Consider the following 14,036-nt stretch of genomic DNA (forward strand, 5'->3'; position numbering starts at 1 on the left):
CATTATGTTGCAGTTGACTGCAGTGTTCAGTGCAGTGGCATGCTGTAAACCTTGTAGTAACGGAGACAGTGACAGAACCTTTGACGACACAATATGCAACTCCTGGTACTGACACTACTCCTTTGTGGGGGGGACCTATCACTAGGCAACACAACACACTCAAGCCAAAGAAACCGTATACACCTCCGTGGCAAAGGGGGACACGGAAATGAACCAGTACCAACCCCACAGCGACATAGGAGGGGAGCGGCTGGAGAAAGAATGGAAGCAGGTGAATACGCAAGGTTGGGGAAAACATACAACCAAGAACTAGATAAGGTAAAGATATTTTCAAAGGAACCTGGCAAGACCGCACCACTCATTTCCAGAGGGCTGACAACCATCCAGCCACAGCAGCTCATAGAACTGTCTTGCGTCCAAGCCGAGGAAACTTATGATTTGATAGAATGAAAACGAGGAAATAAAATCGATTCGATGGTCTTATGCTATGATAAAACCTGTTGGGAGGGGGGGACGTCAGAAAATGCAGAAAAGACAGAAGTGGCTTGGCAGAACAAAACGCAAGACAAAACCCAGTGGGGGCACTTTGCACAAATAGGATTCATATGGGGTCAACATGCATCTCTAATTACCCAAGTTCCATGGGCCCCGAAAGAACCCTTTTGGAGTATAGTTGTGAAATCTTGTGAAAATACAGTAACCTCCCGGAGAAGAACACATTTCACTTATAGGTGTTTTCACCTATAAGGCTTGAAGCTCTCACTAGCGATCGAGTGGAACGCAAGGAGGGTTACGCAGGTGGAGATCTATATTTCATGACTGGGGAGACTGGTTACTGTGCCTGGTAGGGGCAGCAATCCTAATCATCATGGGAATCATTTTTGGAGTATTTCTGATCAAACGTCTCATTTCCATTTGTCTAAAGAAATGCTGTGAAGCCTCACCCCTCACCCAGGCCATCATAATAATTAACAGCGAACTCAGGAAGTAAGACCCCGAGGACCTCTGTATGGGGCCACAACCAGACCCGACCCCCACCAGCTGAGGAGCCAACAAGGTGTTCTGGCGGAGGGCGCCCTGGGGAAGACTCTTCCAGGTATTACTGATTACTCAACGAACTTTCAAGTGAAAAGGTAAGCCAAACATGGACTCATGCATCTCACTACACACGAAGATACAGGAAGTTGTAACAAGAAAGAAAGGAAATCTACAAGTAAAATGCTGATGGAGGTTTATGATAGATGTGGCAGTGTTTTGACTAGCATATGCATAATCGTGGAAAATGGACAATACCAGATAGTGAAGGAATGTATGGAAAATACTTGTATGACCCTTATATGTAAATATGCATCTCATGAGACTCTTTTGTCTTCTAGCGCAAGTTGAGAAAGGAGCTTACACCATGCCTTGAGCGCTCACAGTGCTGCTCACCCATTATTACATTTGCATATTGTAAATATTATTGTTGTAATTAGTGTTGAGTATAATTGCCTAAATAATAATGTTGCTGTTAATATTGTATAGACTTGTAGTGCCTTTAATATTGTGTGGACTTAACTAACATCAAATTTGTATATGACAACTTAATGGGAGACTTGTGGCAGTGGGCAAGACAAAAGGCAACAGAAGCTAACCTGAACCACTGGCAGTTGGGGACTTCTCATTTGGGGAATGTTGATGGCTATCCACGGCATTTGCAAATCCCGTTTGGCAGGCACGGGGGCCTAGGGGTAGCTGCTACAGGAACCAAATAGGGGTCCACTCGGTTGGTGAGTATCAGGTGTGGCTGGGTATGGTCAAAATATGACCAAGGAGGGAAACTGTTATGATGATATGCTAGGTGGTCATATTTTGGACCATTAGCTGTGTGTTAATCAGCTGTCGGGATTCTAACCTTGCTTGTAATTGTGTATTATTCAAACCTTGCTTTAAAATGTTGCTTTTAAATGTATCATGCTGTTTTCACTATGTCTTTGATAACTCTTTATGGCTCTGCAGCTGCACAACAGCATGTCCTTGGGAAAACTGTGTATGCTGATATCCCACACATTCCTGTTCTTAGTCATCACCAGAGTTTCGCCTTTGCTATCAGCAGGTGCCAGTGTAGGGGTGTAGGAGTCTTAGAAAGTTATTAGTTTGCAAGATGAACTGTTGGGTTGCGAATCTGAGGATTGACTGATCCAACTTCCCTGAGGGCCCCTAGGGAGGGGGGAAAGAAGCCCACTGCCGCATTTATTTCTTTATTTCTTTATCCCTTAAGCACACACTTGTAGTCCACACCCATTTCTGCTTTTGTGTGATTATATATACAACTGTTTTGAAGTAAGAATCTCAATGTGGTCCGGGGGCACCTGACTGAAGGGCCTTTGGGCTGCATTCCGCATGCGTAGTGCCATCTTCTGAAATAAATCGTATCATTCGAGAACCCTCATTCGACTCTGTCATTACTCGGCCGGGTGAAGAGTCATAACAGCGGCCACTCACCCATGTTATTACCCACACAAAGTTGTATCTGTACCCTGAGTATGGAGTTTGTAGCTGTAAAGTTGTGCAGAGAGAGAGAGAGAGAGAGAGAGAGAGAGAGAGAGAGAGAGAGAGAGAGAGAGAGAGAGAGAGAGATTATATCGATGAGTTTCCTTCCAAGGATTGTCAATGCAGATAGAGGCCATTAGGCCCATTAAGCTTGCACAATGGTTCCCAAACTTTGGTGGCTTGTCCATGCTCTATCCATTTAAAATGCTGACCATGAAGCAAGGAAGCAGCACGTACCATTTTCGAGTGTCCGGTATGACTCAGCCAGGGTTGGGTTCAAACCGCCGACCTCCCAGAATCAGGACAGATGGTCTAACGAACAAATTTCGTGTTGTGGAGGGGTGCGCCGGTTGTCTCACGGAGCATTATTAAATTCTGACTGGGTCTCTGGGCGTCACAAAGTTTTGTGGTGGGAGAGGGTTGTCTAAAATTGCTGAAAGTGTTTGACATAATTTACGGAGAGCCCTTTTTTAAGCCTTTCACTCACAGTTTCTCGCTCGGCTGACGCAAATTTCCTGAAACCATTCGAATGTATTTTTGGACTTGGAAAATAAATATTCAGGAGAAAAACCATTTTGAGTCCAACTGACACTGCCAAGGGAGAAAATCCATGATTACTTTTTGCCACGGCGGCAAGTGTTCATAAAATTGGTGTGACCACATCCCAGACCAATTGCAATCAGGAAAATCATCCATATTGTCCCTATAAATTGCATTGACTAATTGTGGATGGATTCAGCAAACGTGGAAGGAATTCTCAGGGTTAACAGAAAAAGGCAATAAATCTAAATCTGCAGTGGGGGGAATGTACAGCCGAGCGAAAATTCCCGGCCATTGTCAAATCTATACACAATTACTCATGCAGACACATTGTGCAGACACGTCCGTGCAAAGAAACAGTCGTTTACACTATGTCCACAAAAATGGGGGGGGGGGGGGGAAATTGCACGGTCAAACAAAGCTCACAATCTTCGGATGAAATAAAAGAATGCACAATTAATTTGCAAATGTAGTTAAAGTCATTGTGACAAAACCCCACTGTCAAGGTAATCGACCAATCAAAATTGCACGAAGACAACAACTCAACAACAACTGCAGTATCCGTCTTCCCCAACGTCACCGACTGACCCCTTTAATATAAATGACCGACTTTCGTTAAAAACGCAAACAGAAAACGGGACAAATTATTTCTGCACATCAAACCCATTCCACCCTCCTCCCAAACCTCATCTGTTCATACAACGTACGTAATATGTGGATAGTATTTTGTATGAAGGAATTAGCCTTCGTGAACACTCATTTTTGAGAAATTACACTTACAGGATGTCTACGTTTCATTCCGAGGATCTTTCCAGCTTGTTTTGATACTCTCTGCAGTTTTACCAAATCATCTTTTTTGACACCACCGAACCGGACACAGCAAACGTACAAGATGACACTCTCAATGACTGAAACCTCACAATGGTTTTACCAAACCTAATGGTTTTAGCTGCGAAGACTGCAGAGCAGTACTCGTGATAGGCACTGAGAAACACAAGTGATGGCAACAAGTACAACTGCATGGACAGACGTGTGTGTGTGTGTGTGTGTGTGTGTGTGTGTGTGTGTGTGTGTGTGTGTGTGTGTGTGTGTGTGTGTGTGTGTGTGTGTGTGTGTGTGTGTGTGTGTGTGTGTGTGTGTGTGTGTTTTGTGGAATCAAATTTTCGCTATTAAAACTCCCAAAAGAGAGCATTCAGTTCTCCTATGCAAAGCTTAGCTCTATTCCAAACTGGCAAGAAAGTTTCCATTTGTATGCTGTTTGCATTTAAAGAGAACCGATGTAAACCAGGAGTGTGTTGGGCCATGAATGCCAAGTGCAGAGATGTTCGTGGGAAGTTCATGGGACTGAGCCATGTGGAGGGATAAGAAAGGAACAAATGAGTGAAAGTGAGCAGTGATCTGGATTTTCGTAGTTTCATCAGAAAGGGTTAAAGGGAGACTGCATGTGCCCTGCAGAAACCTAGAGAGGGAGAGAGGGAGAGTAGGGTGCAACACCACAGGAGAGGTGGTCGAAGACAAAGAAACCTGGAAAGGAGAGGGGGAGGGAGCAGAGAGAGAGAGAGAGAGAGAGAGAGTAGGGCGCAACACCACAGTAGAGGTGGTCGAAGACAAAGAAACCTGGAAAGGAGAGGGGAGGGAGCAGAGAGAGAGAGAGAGAGAGAGAGAGAGAGAGAGAGAGAGAGAGAGAGAGAGTAGGGCGCAACACCATAGTAGAGGTGGTCGAAGACAAAGAAACCTGTCTACAATGGCGAAGTGATCGGCCCATAGAGGTTCAGCTTCATCGTGAGAGGTTTCAATAATGTTGAAGGTCTTGGTTTTCACGGTGTCAAGCTGAGCAAGATGTGCGGCAGCGCCAGCCCAGAGGGGAGAGCAGTACTCCATGAAGTTGTGGATGAAGGATACGTGGATAGGAGTTCAGGTGTGCCAAGGAAGGACTTTGTACGGCTCAGGATGCGACTGACTTTGGAGTCGAGCTTTGACATGTGGTTTGCCCAAGAAATATCATGGCCGTTAGTGAAACCCAGGAGGTTGAATGACCGAACTTCCTTTAGATGATTGTTAAGAAAGTAGGAGGGGGGAGGGGGTTGGGTTGCCAGATGGTACTGATGAAATAGATGGAGAGAGTGTGAGATTTGTCAGGATTTAAACACATCGTCCAAGCGTTTCACCAGCTTGTAATTTTGTCAATGTCTGAAGAGAGGGAAGGAGCTGCAGAGCTCTTGCCTGTCTGAGGGATCAGGGATGTCACGGCAGAGGGTGGAGTCAACAGAAAACAAATAAAAAGGAGGTTTTCAAGAGAGTCAGAGAGATCATTATGAATGAAGATCAGGAATAGGATATGAAAGTTGTTGTTGTTCACTGCTATCTCCAAATGGGTTTCAGGAGATGGAACCGAGATCTACCAGGTCTCAAAGTATCCAACTCGACGTGTGTGTGTGCGTGTGTGCGTGTGTCCAGTACATGGCAGCAAAAGGAGGGACCAACTCCATATTAATGCCCATGATTCTGGAATGGGATGTTGGATGAGCAGGTTTGAACAGGTTACGTTTTTAGATCCTCATGGAGGATCTCCAAGTCTTACTCACGTTGTTGTTCTTGTGGACTTTTTTGTTTCACAGCCTACAGTTTTCATCGAAACTTCCTGAAACTTGGCATATATATGTAAAAATACCCTCCGCAGACAGTAACCATCTCCGATTTTGAAAATTCCTCCTAGAAAAAAAAGTTATGACGTCAAAATATCTCCGCTAATGGAAATCGCCTAAAAAATTATCTCAAACTAGATAAGCTTTTTGAATTCTGTTTGCGGGAATCGAACAGGGCATTAGCAGAGATGAATTACCGCACATATGATACACCACTATGACGTCATATCAATTTTTATGACGTCATTCCTATTTTATTGACATTTTTTGTTTCACAACCCCTAGTTTTCATCGCATCTTCGTGAAACTTGCCATATTTTTTGTCGAAAGCCCACGTGCAGCAGTAACCATCTCCGATTTTGGAAATTCTTTCGAGAAAAAAAAGTTGACGTCATAATATCGCCTATACCATTATCTGCGAAACTCGGCAAGCCGGGCATTAGCACAGATGATTTATCGCAAACCTGATACATCACAATGACGTCATTTTCGTTTTTTTTATGACGTCATCATTAAGAGGACGAGGATCTTTGCTCATTTGAGCTTGTTTTTTTCATGTATGTAAGCTGGGTTATTATTATTATTTAAAAAAAATTTTCGGGAATGATTGAGGCAGCGGTCTGGCCAATAAAGCGCCCAAATAAAGGGATGAGCAATTTGTGTAATAAATGAAGGGGTTTTTTTTGTTTGTTTGTAATTACTCTGAGTTGTCAAGGATGAATAGTGTGAGTGCATCGTGTAGCGCTATTCCTGGTGCTCGTGGCCATCACAAGTGATCATGTAATAGAATCCGTCAATTCTCTGCATGAAAACCACACATTGGAAAAATTGTCATGATAATCCGAGGTGTTCGTTTGTTTGATTTCAATGTACTCCTGCAGTGCGAAAACTGAACTTGTGCTCAGGTCTTACAAAAAAAACAGTTTAACTTTGCTTCAGTGTTCACACATTCTCATTTGCAGATGGAAAATTGTTTCAACACATATTTCACGATTCCAGTTGGATATGACGAACCTTCAATAGCTCGGGGCATTAACACATCCCTTCTGAAATTATAAAATTCAATAATTTACAAAAAGCAAATATCATATTTGGCTTATGACATCGATACGAATGTATACACATGAAGTGTACACGCATTCACTTTGCATGATCCAAATGCTCGGAGTGTGGGGATCAATGTGCACCTGGTACACTCTCCAAAAATTTTTGATTAAAATGCTGAGATCGATCCGTCTTGCTGCGTGACGCTTAAGCAATTCCATGTTACGACTCGTGGCGTCACACTTGTCGCCTTTTGTCGCATCACACCAGTCAGTCACGTGTCGTTGGAACGCTCATCATGACTCGTGTAAAGTTAGTGATGTTGAACCGGTCATGAAAATTCACAATGGAATGAACGTCCGCTTGTCACAAAGTGCGTGTCGTTTGGAAAGTGTCCCATCGCAATTGCCATTTCACATCGTGGAGTTTCTGAAACGCATCTCCTGAAACAGCTCCAAATCGCACTCACCAATTGCAACACAAATTATTATTTTTTAAAACTTAAAAAAAAAAATAAAAAACTTTAAAAATAAAAAAAAATCTCACAAAACTAAAAAATAAATAATTAATTTTTAAACAAAAATTTTAAAAACAAAATGGGACTTTGACACGTTCTTTCTTGACAAAACCCACATGGGTGAATGAATGTTGTGGAAGGCACACCTGTCACCCGCGATGGCGGTCATGGAGTAAATGCTGGCGAACACCGCGGCGATGGGAAATAAGTTATGGAACCGGCAGTAAGGGGCGCCATAGTACCACTTGTTCTGCACCGAGTACGTGAAGGTAATGAGTGTGTTGAGCGCAGCCACTGACGCGTCCGAGAAAGCAAGGTTCACGATGAAGTAGTTGGTCACGGTCCGCATCTGCTTATGCGCCACGATGATCCAGATGACCACCAGGTTCCCGAGGACGGCGACCGCCACCTCGGCCGCGTACGCCACAGACCACAGTGTCACCTTCCAGTCGGCTTGCTCGTAAAGGTTGTGTGTGTAGTTATCGGTGGTCGCGTTGTCCCATTCCTCAGCTGCAACCGTTGAGGTCGGATCCGGAGGTTCCGCCATGGGGACACCCTGTGTGACGCTTTGACTAATTGGAGGTCCCGGGTTCGACGAGAGCCATCTGAGATTCAGTCTGAAGTAGAAAGGAAGGAAAAAGGACTCGAGATTGTATTCAACTGAAGCTCCGTTCCGTGATCAATGGGAAAAGATGATCTCAAAGAAGCGAGAGTGACGCGAGTGCCTCTGCGAGCACGAAAAGCCGCAATGCAACAGCATGGTGATAGGGTGGGTGGTGGTTGATGGGGGGCATGGGGAGGTGGGGAGGCCATAAGGAATTCCGACGAAGGAAGATTTCGCTGGGAGGATCAAACACAAAGATGAAAAAGAAAGCATCTCAAAATGCAACGCCCGTCCGCGTGGCCGGTTTGTACTCGAACTAAAACTTGATGAAAACAGGTTAAAAATAAAAAAATGTGAAATTTTAAATTAGTGTTCTCCACGTCTTAATATATTGGAGCTAATACGATATGGATATATTTGCCTAAAACTTTCAAAATTAATCACTTGACATTTTACATCATACAATTGTTAGAGAGTGCTCAAGCAAGGACAACTATGGTTACAGATGTGGTCCCAAAGGGTGCTCAAAAAAGGACAACTATGGTTACAGATGTGGTCCCAAAGGGTGCTCAAGCAAGGACAACTATGGTTACAGATGTGGTCCCAAAGGGTGCTCAAACAAGGACAACTATGGTTACAGATGTGGTCCCAAAGTGTGCTCAAGCAAGGACAACTATGGTTACAGATGTTTGAGCACCCTTTGGGACCACAACGACAACTATGGTTACAGATGTGGTTCCAAAGGGTGCTCAAACAACGACAACTATGGTTACAGATGTGGTCCCAAAGGGTGCTCAAACAACGACAACTATCGTTACAGATGTGGTCCCAAAAGGTGCTCAAACAAGGACAACTATGGTTACAGATGTTTGAGCACCCTTTGGGACCACAATGACAACTATGGTTACAGATGTGGTTCCAAAGGGTGCTCAAACAACGACAACTATGGTTACAGATGTGGTCCCAAAGGGTGCTCAAGCAAGGACAACTATGGCTACAGATGTGGTCCCAAAGGGTGCTCAAACAACGACAACTATCGTTACAGATGTGGTCCCAAAAGGTGCTCAAGCAAGGACAACTATCGTTACAGATGTGGTCCCAAAAGGTGCTCAAGCAAGGATAACTATGGCTACAGATGTGGTCCCAAAATTAATTTTCAGGTGGATAGCGTGTCCCAGGGAAAAAAATGATCACGATGTGTAAATTTAACATTTTTTGCATTTTACAGAACAAAAACATTACAGTATGGTCCGGCAAAGCTAACGACGGTCAGAGTACTGTACATCCCAATTTTTCTCAAGTTCCAGAAGAAAGTTTCACTTTGTGGAAATATCACCCACCAATTTAAATTACCCACTGAAGGTGGGCCAAGATGAGTTCTGATGCCATTAGAAAGGTTTGTTGAACATTTGATGACAAAATCCCAAATGGTAAATGTAGAAACACGGAAGCGGTTACAAAACCCGGCCGTCTTGTGCTGACGAGCGGCGGACGGGCTTATGAGGCATCTTACGTATACTCACTGTGACTTTGCCCTCTGACATTTTCACCCAATTATTAATTTGTCTTCTCCATATTCTCGTAATAAAGGATTGTTGAAACTTGGATGACAAAAGCTCAAATGGTAACAGTTATTCCCTGGACAGACACATATCACACATACACACACATGTGAGGTGGATATTTCAAGACCTGGTAGGTCTCGCTCTGTTCCATCTCCTGAAACCCACCCGCTTGTGCAGACAGCACATACACGTGCACACACTCGTAAACACACGCACACACGAAGGTGCATAATTTGAGACCTGGGAGGGCTCCGTTGCACCTTCTGAAACCCGCATGTGGAGATGACAACCAACGACACACACATGAACGATTTACAAATCCCCATCTTGGACACTTGAAGGGGCTAAAAAAAAAATTGAGGAACAGTTCGTACGAGTACCTGACTTTATCCTCATCTTGTACCCCTCCTTCATGGGCTCCTTGGACTTGTTCTCAAAAGATTCGTTCATCATATGTTCATTGTCTCTGGTCTTGCCGACAGACCTCTTGCTCACCCTGCTCATGATCTATATCTCTATCTCTATCTCTATCTCTATCTCTATCTCTATCTCTATCTCTATCTCTATCTGTCAAAAACCTCATTGACCAAGCTCAGCTTGATCTTCTACTATCACCATGCACACTCACAAAGCTCCGCATGGTCTCTCACCTAATTATCAATGACTCACTCATCAAGCTCGGTCTTTCTCAGCTCGCTCAGACTACATCAAGGTAAAAGTCAAGGTCTTTCTTCAAATTGTTGTGAAAGTAGACCAACGAAGCAGTTTCCACAATGATTCCAAGCAAAGCTGAAAATGTTTGCAATGATTCTTCCTGGAAGAGAGTTATTCATGTATATTCTTCCTTCGACACAGCAGTCACAAGTACATGGTGGATAACGGTAGAACATCAACAATGGCATCTGCATGAACAACAGATAGTTAGGGACAATAGTTATGGACATTATTGGGCACAGATTGAAGAAAATGGAGTCTTCTGTGTGGACTCGAGGATGCTTTGCACCAGGAATGGCAACAACTCCCTTTGGATTCTCTTTGTTGCCTTCTTCCAATGGAAGAGATGGAGGGTTGCAGCAGTCATTCGTTCTGATGGCACCAACATGCAATGTTGACCTTTTGAGACAATCATTTCATTGTGACGTCATTGGACATCATTATCCGCTATAGTCTTGAGCCTTACATCACAGGATGTGTTGCCAGCAGCGCCATTCTGAAGTCATCATGTTTGTTGGTGTAAAGCCATGTCAGACATCCAAAATTTGTGATTACTAAACAACAACAAAACCTCTGAATGTTGGTTCAATTTTGCTTCAGTTTGTCATGGTCAGTGCTGGTGCCAGGCTACCAGCGCATCTCGGACAGTTGGTGCCAGCCGCATTGGGTGAACCAGCATTACGGGAACAGGTCGGCCTTTGTCTGCATTGTTCAGGTGGCTCCAATGCCTGCACACCTGGTACCGAGTTGTATCTCCAACCATCATGCGGTTGTGTACAGCAGGAGACATGATGCCATTTTATTTATTCCCGGTTATCTCCCAATTGCTTTGTTCACTGTCGCTTCAAGGTTACTTTATTCCTTTGCCACCCTGTTTTTTCTGACCAATTTCCTTTTGTGCGTTGGCTCACAGCGCTTGAGGGACATTGTTTGTCATGATTGTTGAGTGTATGTTCTGCGTCCAGTTGTGTCGTCATTTTTGAAGATAATTGTGAATTTGATGGTCCGTGCCCACACCATCAGTTGGGAAATAAATTATTAAATACATCTATTACAAATTCTGTTTGAATATTAATCACTCTCATTAAATTGTTAATTGCCAATGTGGGGGAAACATATATGTACTCTGCTGTCATCGTTTTCTCCCAAAATCCAGGCTCACTGATCACCTCCACTCATTTGGTCCTCTTTTGTCTCACCTGTGGAACCGACATCCCCAGTCTGTTCAGACCTGTTCTTCCCTCCAAGGCTTCAAGATTGCTGTTCATCCCCCATCCATACTCAATATCTCTTCCATACATTCTCATGACCCCATTCCCAAGCACTTTGTGGGTAGCTTGTTCACCACCATGTGTTTTATTCCCCTCCCCTTAATCTCACTCTCATGTTTCCTCTGCCGCTGGTGTTTTCCCCCTTTCCATTTTGTTCCCTTCCATTCTGCTCTCGCTCCACCGAGCCTGGATCATGTATACGGAAACAATTCATGCCTTTTAAGAAAAAAAAAAAAAGACATCGTTATGTTTATGGCGAAGGACAATCTTCCACCCACAGCTTCAATTTGGCCAATGACTGTTTTCCTATTCCAGGGCCACACCCTGCATGTACAGGGTCGGGAGGGATTGACATTATCGCTTTCTGGGCAAAGGGTCCTGACACAACAGGAGGTGCCTGCCACACATCCGCCCTGTATAAGTACCAATCATCAGTCAATAAGATCTTTAAATTGTAGTCAGCAGGATAGATATCAAAATTAACCCTTAGAACCCCGAGCACCATGGATATTTTGCTCCCCCACACTGGGCTCCCTGGAGAAAAATACGACCATAAGGGTATATGGAGGTTTGAATAGCAGATGGTAAACCGGCCACGAGGGTATACAGAGGTTTGAATAGTGACTGGTAAACCGGCCACGAGGGTATATGAAGGTTTGAATAGCGGCTGGTAAAACGGCCACGAGGGTATACGGAGGTTTGAATAGCGGCTGGTAAACCGGCCACAAGGGTATATGGAGGTTTGAATAGCGGCTGGTAAACCGGCCACGAGGGTATATGAAGGTTTGAATAGTGACTGGTAAACCGGCCACGAGGGTATATGAAGGTTTGAATAGCGGCTGGTAAACTGGCCACTAGGGTATATGGAGGTTTGAATAGTGACTGGTAAACCGGCCACTAGGGTATATGGAGGTTTGAATAGTGACTGGTAAACCGGCCACGAGGGTATATGGAGGTTTGAATAGTGACTGGTAAACCGGCCACTAGGGTATATGGAGGTTTGAATAGTGACTGGTAAACCGGCCACGAGGGTATATGGAGGTTTGAATAGCGACTGGTAAACCGGCCACTAGGGTATATGGAGGTTTGAATAGCGACTGGTAAACCGGCCACGAGGGTATATGGAAGTTTGAATAGCGGCTGGTAAACCGGCCACGAGGGTATATGAAGGTTTGAATAGTGACTGGTAAACCGGCCACTAGGGTATATGGAGGTTTGAATAGTGACTGGTAAACCGGCCACTAGGGTATATGGAGGTTTGAATAGTGACTGGTAAACCGGCCACTAGGGTATATGGAGGTTTGAATAGCGGCTGGTAAACCGGCCACGAGGGTATATGGAGGTTTGAATAGCGGCTGGTAAACCGGCCACTAGGGTATATGGAGGTTTGAATAGCGGCTGGTAAACCGGCCACGAGGGTATATGGAGGTTTGAATAGTGACTGGTAAACCGGCCACGAGGGTATATGGAGGTTTGAATAGTGACTGGTAAACCGGCCACGAGGGTATATGGAGGTTTGAATAGCGGCTGGTAAACCGGCCACTAGGGTATATGGAGGTTTGAATAGCGGCTGGTAAACCGGCCACGAGGGTATATGAAGGTTTGAATAGCGGCTGGTAAACCCGCCACGAGGGTATATGGAGGTTTGAATAGCGGCTGGTAAACCCGCCACGAGGGTATATGGAGGTTTGAATAGCGGCTGGTAAACCCGCCACGAGGGTATATGGAGGTTTGAATAGCGGCTGGTAAACCCGCCACGAGGGTATATGGAGGTTTGAATAGCGGCTGGTAAACCGGCCACGAGGGTATATGGAGGTTTGAATAGCGGCTGGTAAACCGGCCACGAGGGTATATGAAGGTTTGAATAGCGGCTGGTAAACCGGCCACGAGGGTATATGGAGGTTTGAATAGTGACTGGTAAACCGGCCACGAGGGTATATGAAGGTTTGAATAGCGGCTGGTAAACCGGCCACGAGGGTATATGAAGGTTTGAATAGCGGCTGGTAAACCGGCCACGAGGGTATATGAAGGTTTGAACTGTGGCTGGTAAAACGGCCACAAGGGTATATGAAGGTTTGAACCGTGGCTGGTAAACCGGCCACGAGGGTATATGAAGGTTTAAATAGCGGCTGGAAAACCAGCCACGAGGGTATATGAAGGTTTGAATAGCAGCTGGTAAACCGGCCACGAGGGTATATGAAGGTTTAAATAGCGGTTGGTAAACCGGCCACAAGGGTATATGAAGGTTTGAATAGCGGCTGGTAAAACGGCCATGAGGGTATATGAAGGTTTGAACCGTGGCTGGTAAACCGGCCGCTCGTGTACATGAAGGTTTGAATACCAGCTGGTAAAATGGCTGCGAGGGTATATGGACGTTTCAATAGCGGCTGGTAAACCGGCCGCTAAGGTATATGGAGGTTTGAATAGCGGCTGGTAAACCGGCCGCTAAGGTATACGGAGGATTGAATAGCAGCTGGTAAACCGGCCGCTCGGGTATACAGAGTTTTGAATAGCGACTGGTAAACCGGCCGTGAGGGTTAAAAGGGTTAAGTTTGCATTTGGGCTCACTTACCGTCTGTGAAAAACAGAACCCCCCACTGCCTA

General features: G+C 44.8%; 1 protein-coding gene across 2 annotated transcripts in view; it reads right to left on the minus strand.

Moving 5' to 3' along the window:
- The window catches only part of LOC147019242 (substance-P receptor-like), a 71,980-nt gene that overhangs the window by 53,348 nt on the left and 4,596 nt on the right, over positions 1-14,036 (minus strand). The window contains exon 1 of one of the 2 annotated variants that reach the window (XM_085899574.1): positions 7,425-8,020. The exons of the other annotated variant lie outside the window; for it this stretch is intronic. Coding sequence (XP_085755700.1) covers positions 7,425-7,825 — 401 coding nt within the window. The 5' untranslated portion in view covers positions 7,826-8,020. Of the gene's footprint in view, positions 1-7,424; positions 8,021-14,036 lie in introns of those variants that run through there. 2 annotated transcript variants of the gene reach the window in all.

This window comes from Eptatretus burgeri, chromosome 10 (genome assembly GCF_056783735.1).
Source record: "Eptatretus burgeri isolate ZD-2024b chromosome 10, Ebu_testis_v1, whole genome shotgun sequence".
NCBI classification, from domain to species: Eukaryota; Metazoa; Chordata; class Myxini; order Myxiniformes; family Myxinidae; genus Eptatretus; species Eptatretus burgeri.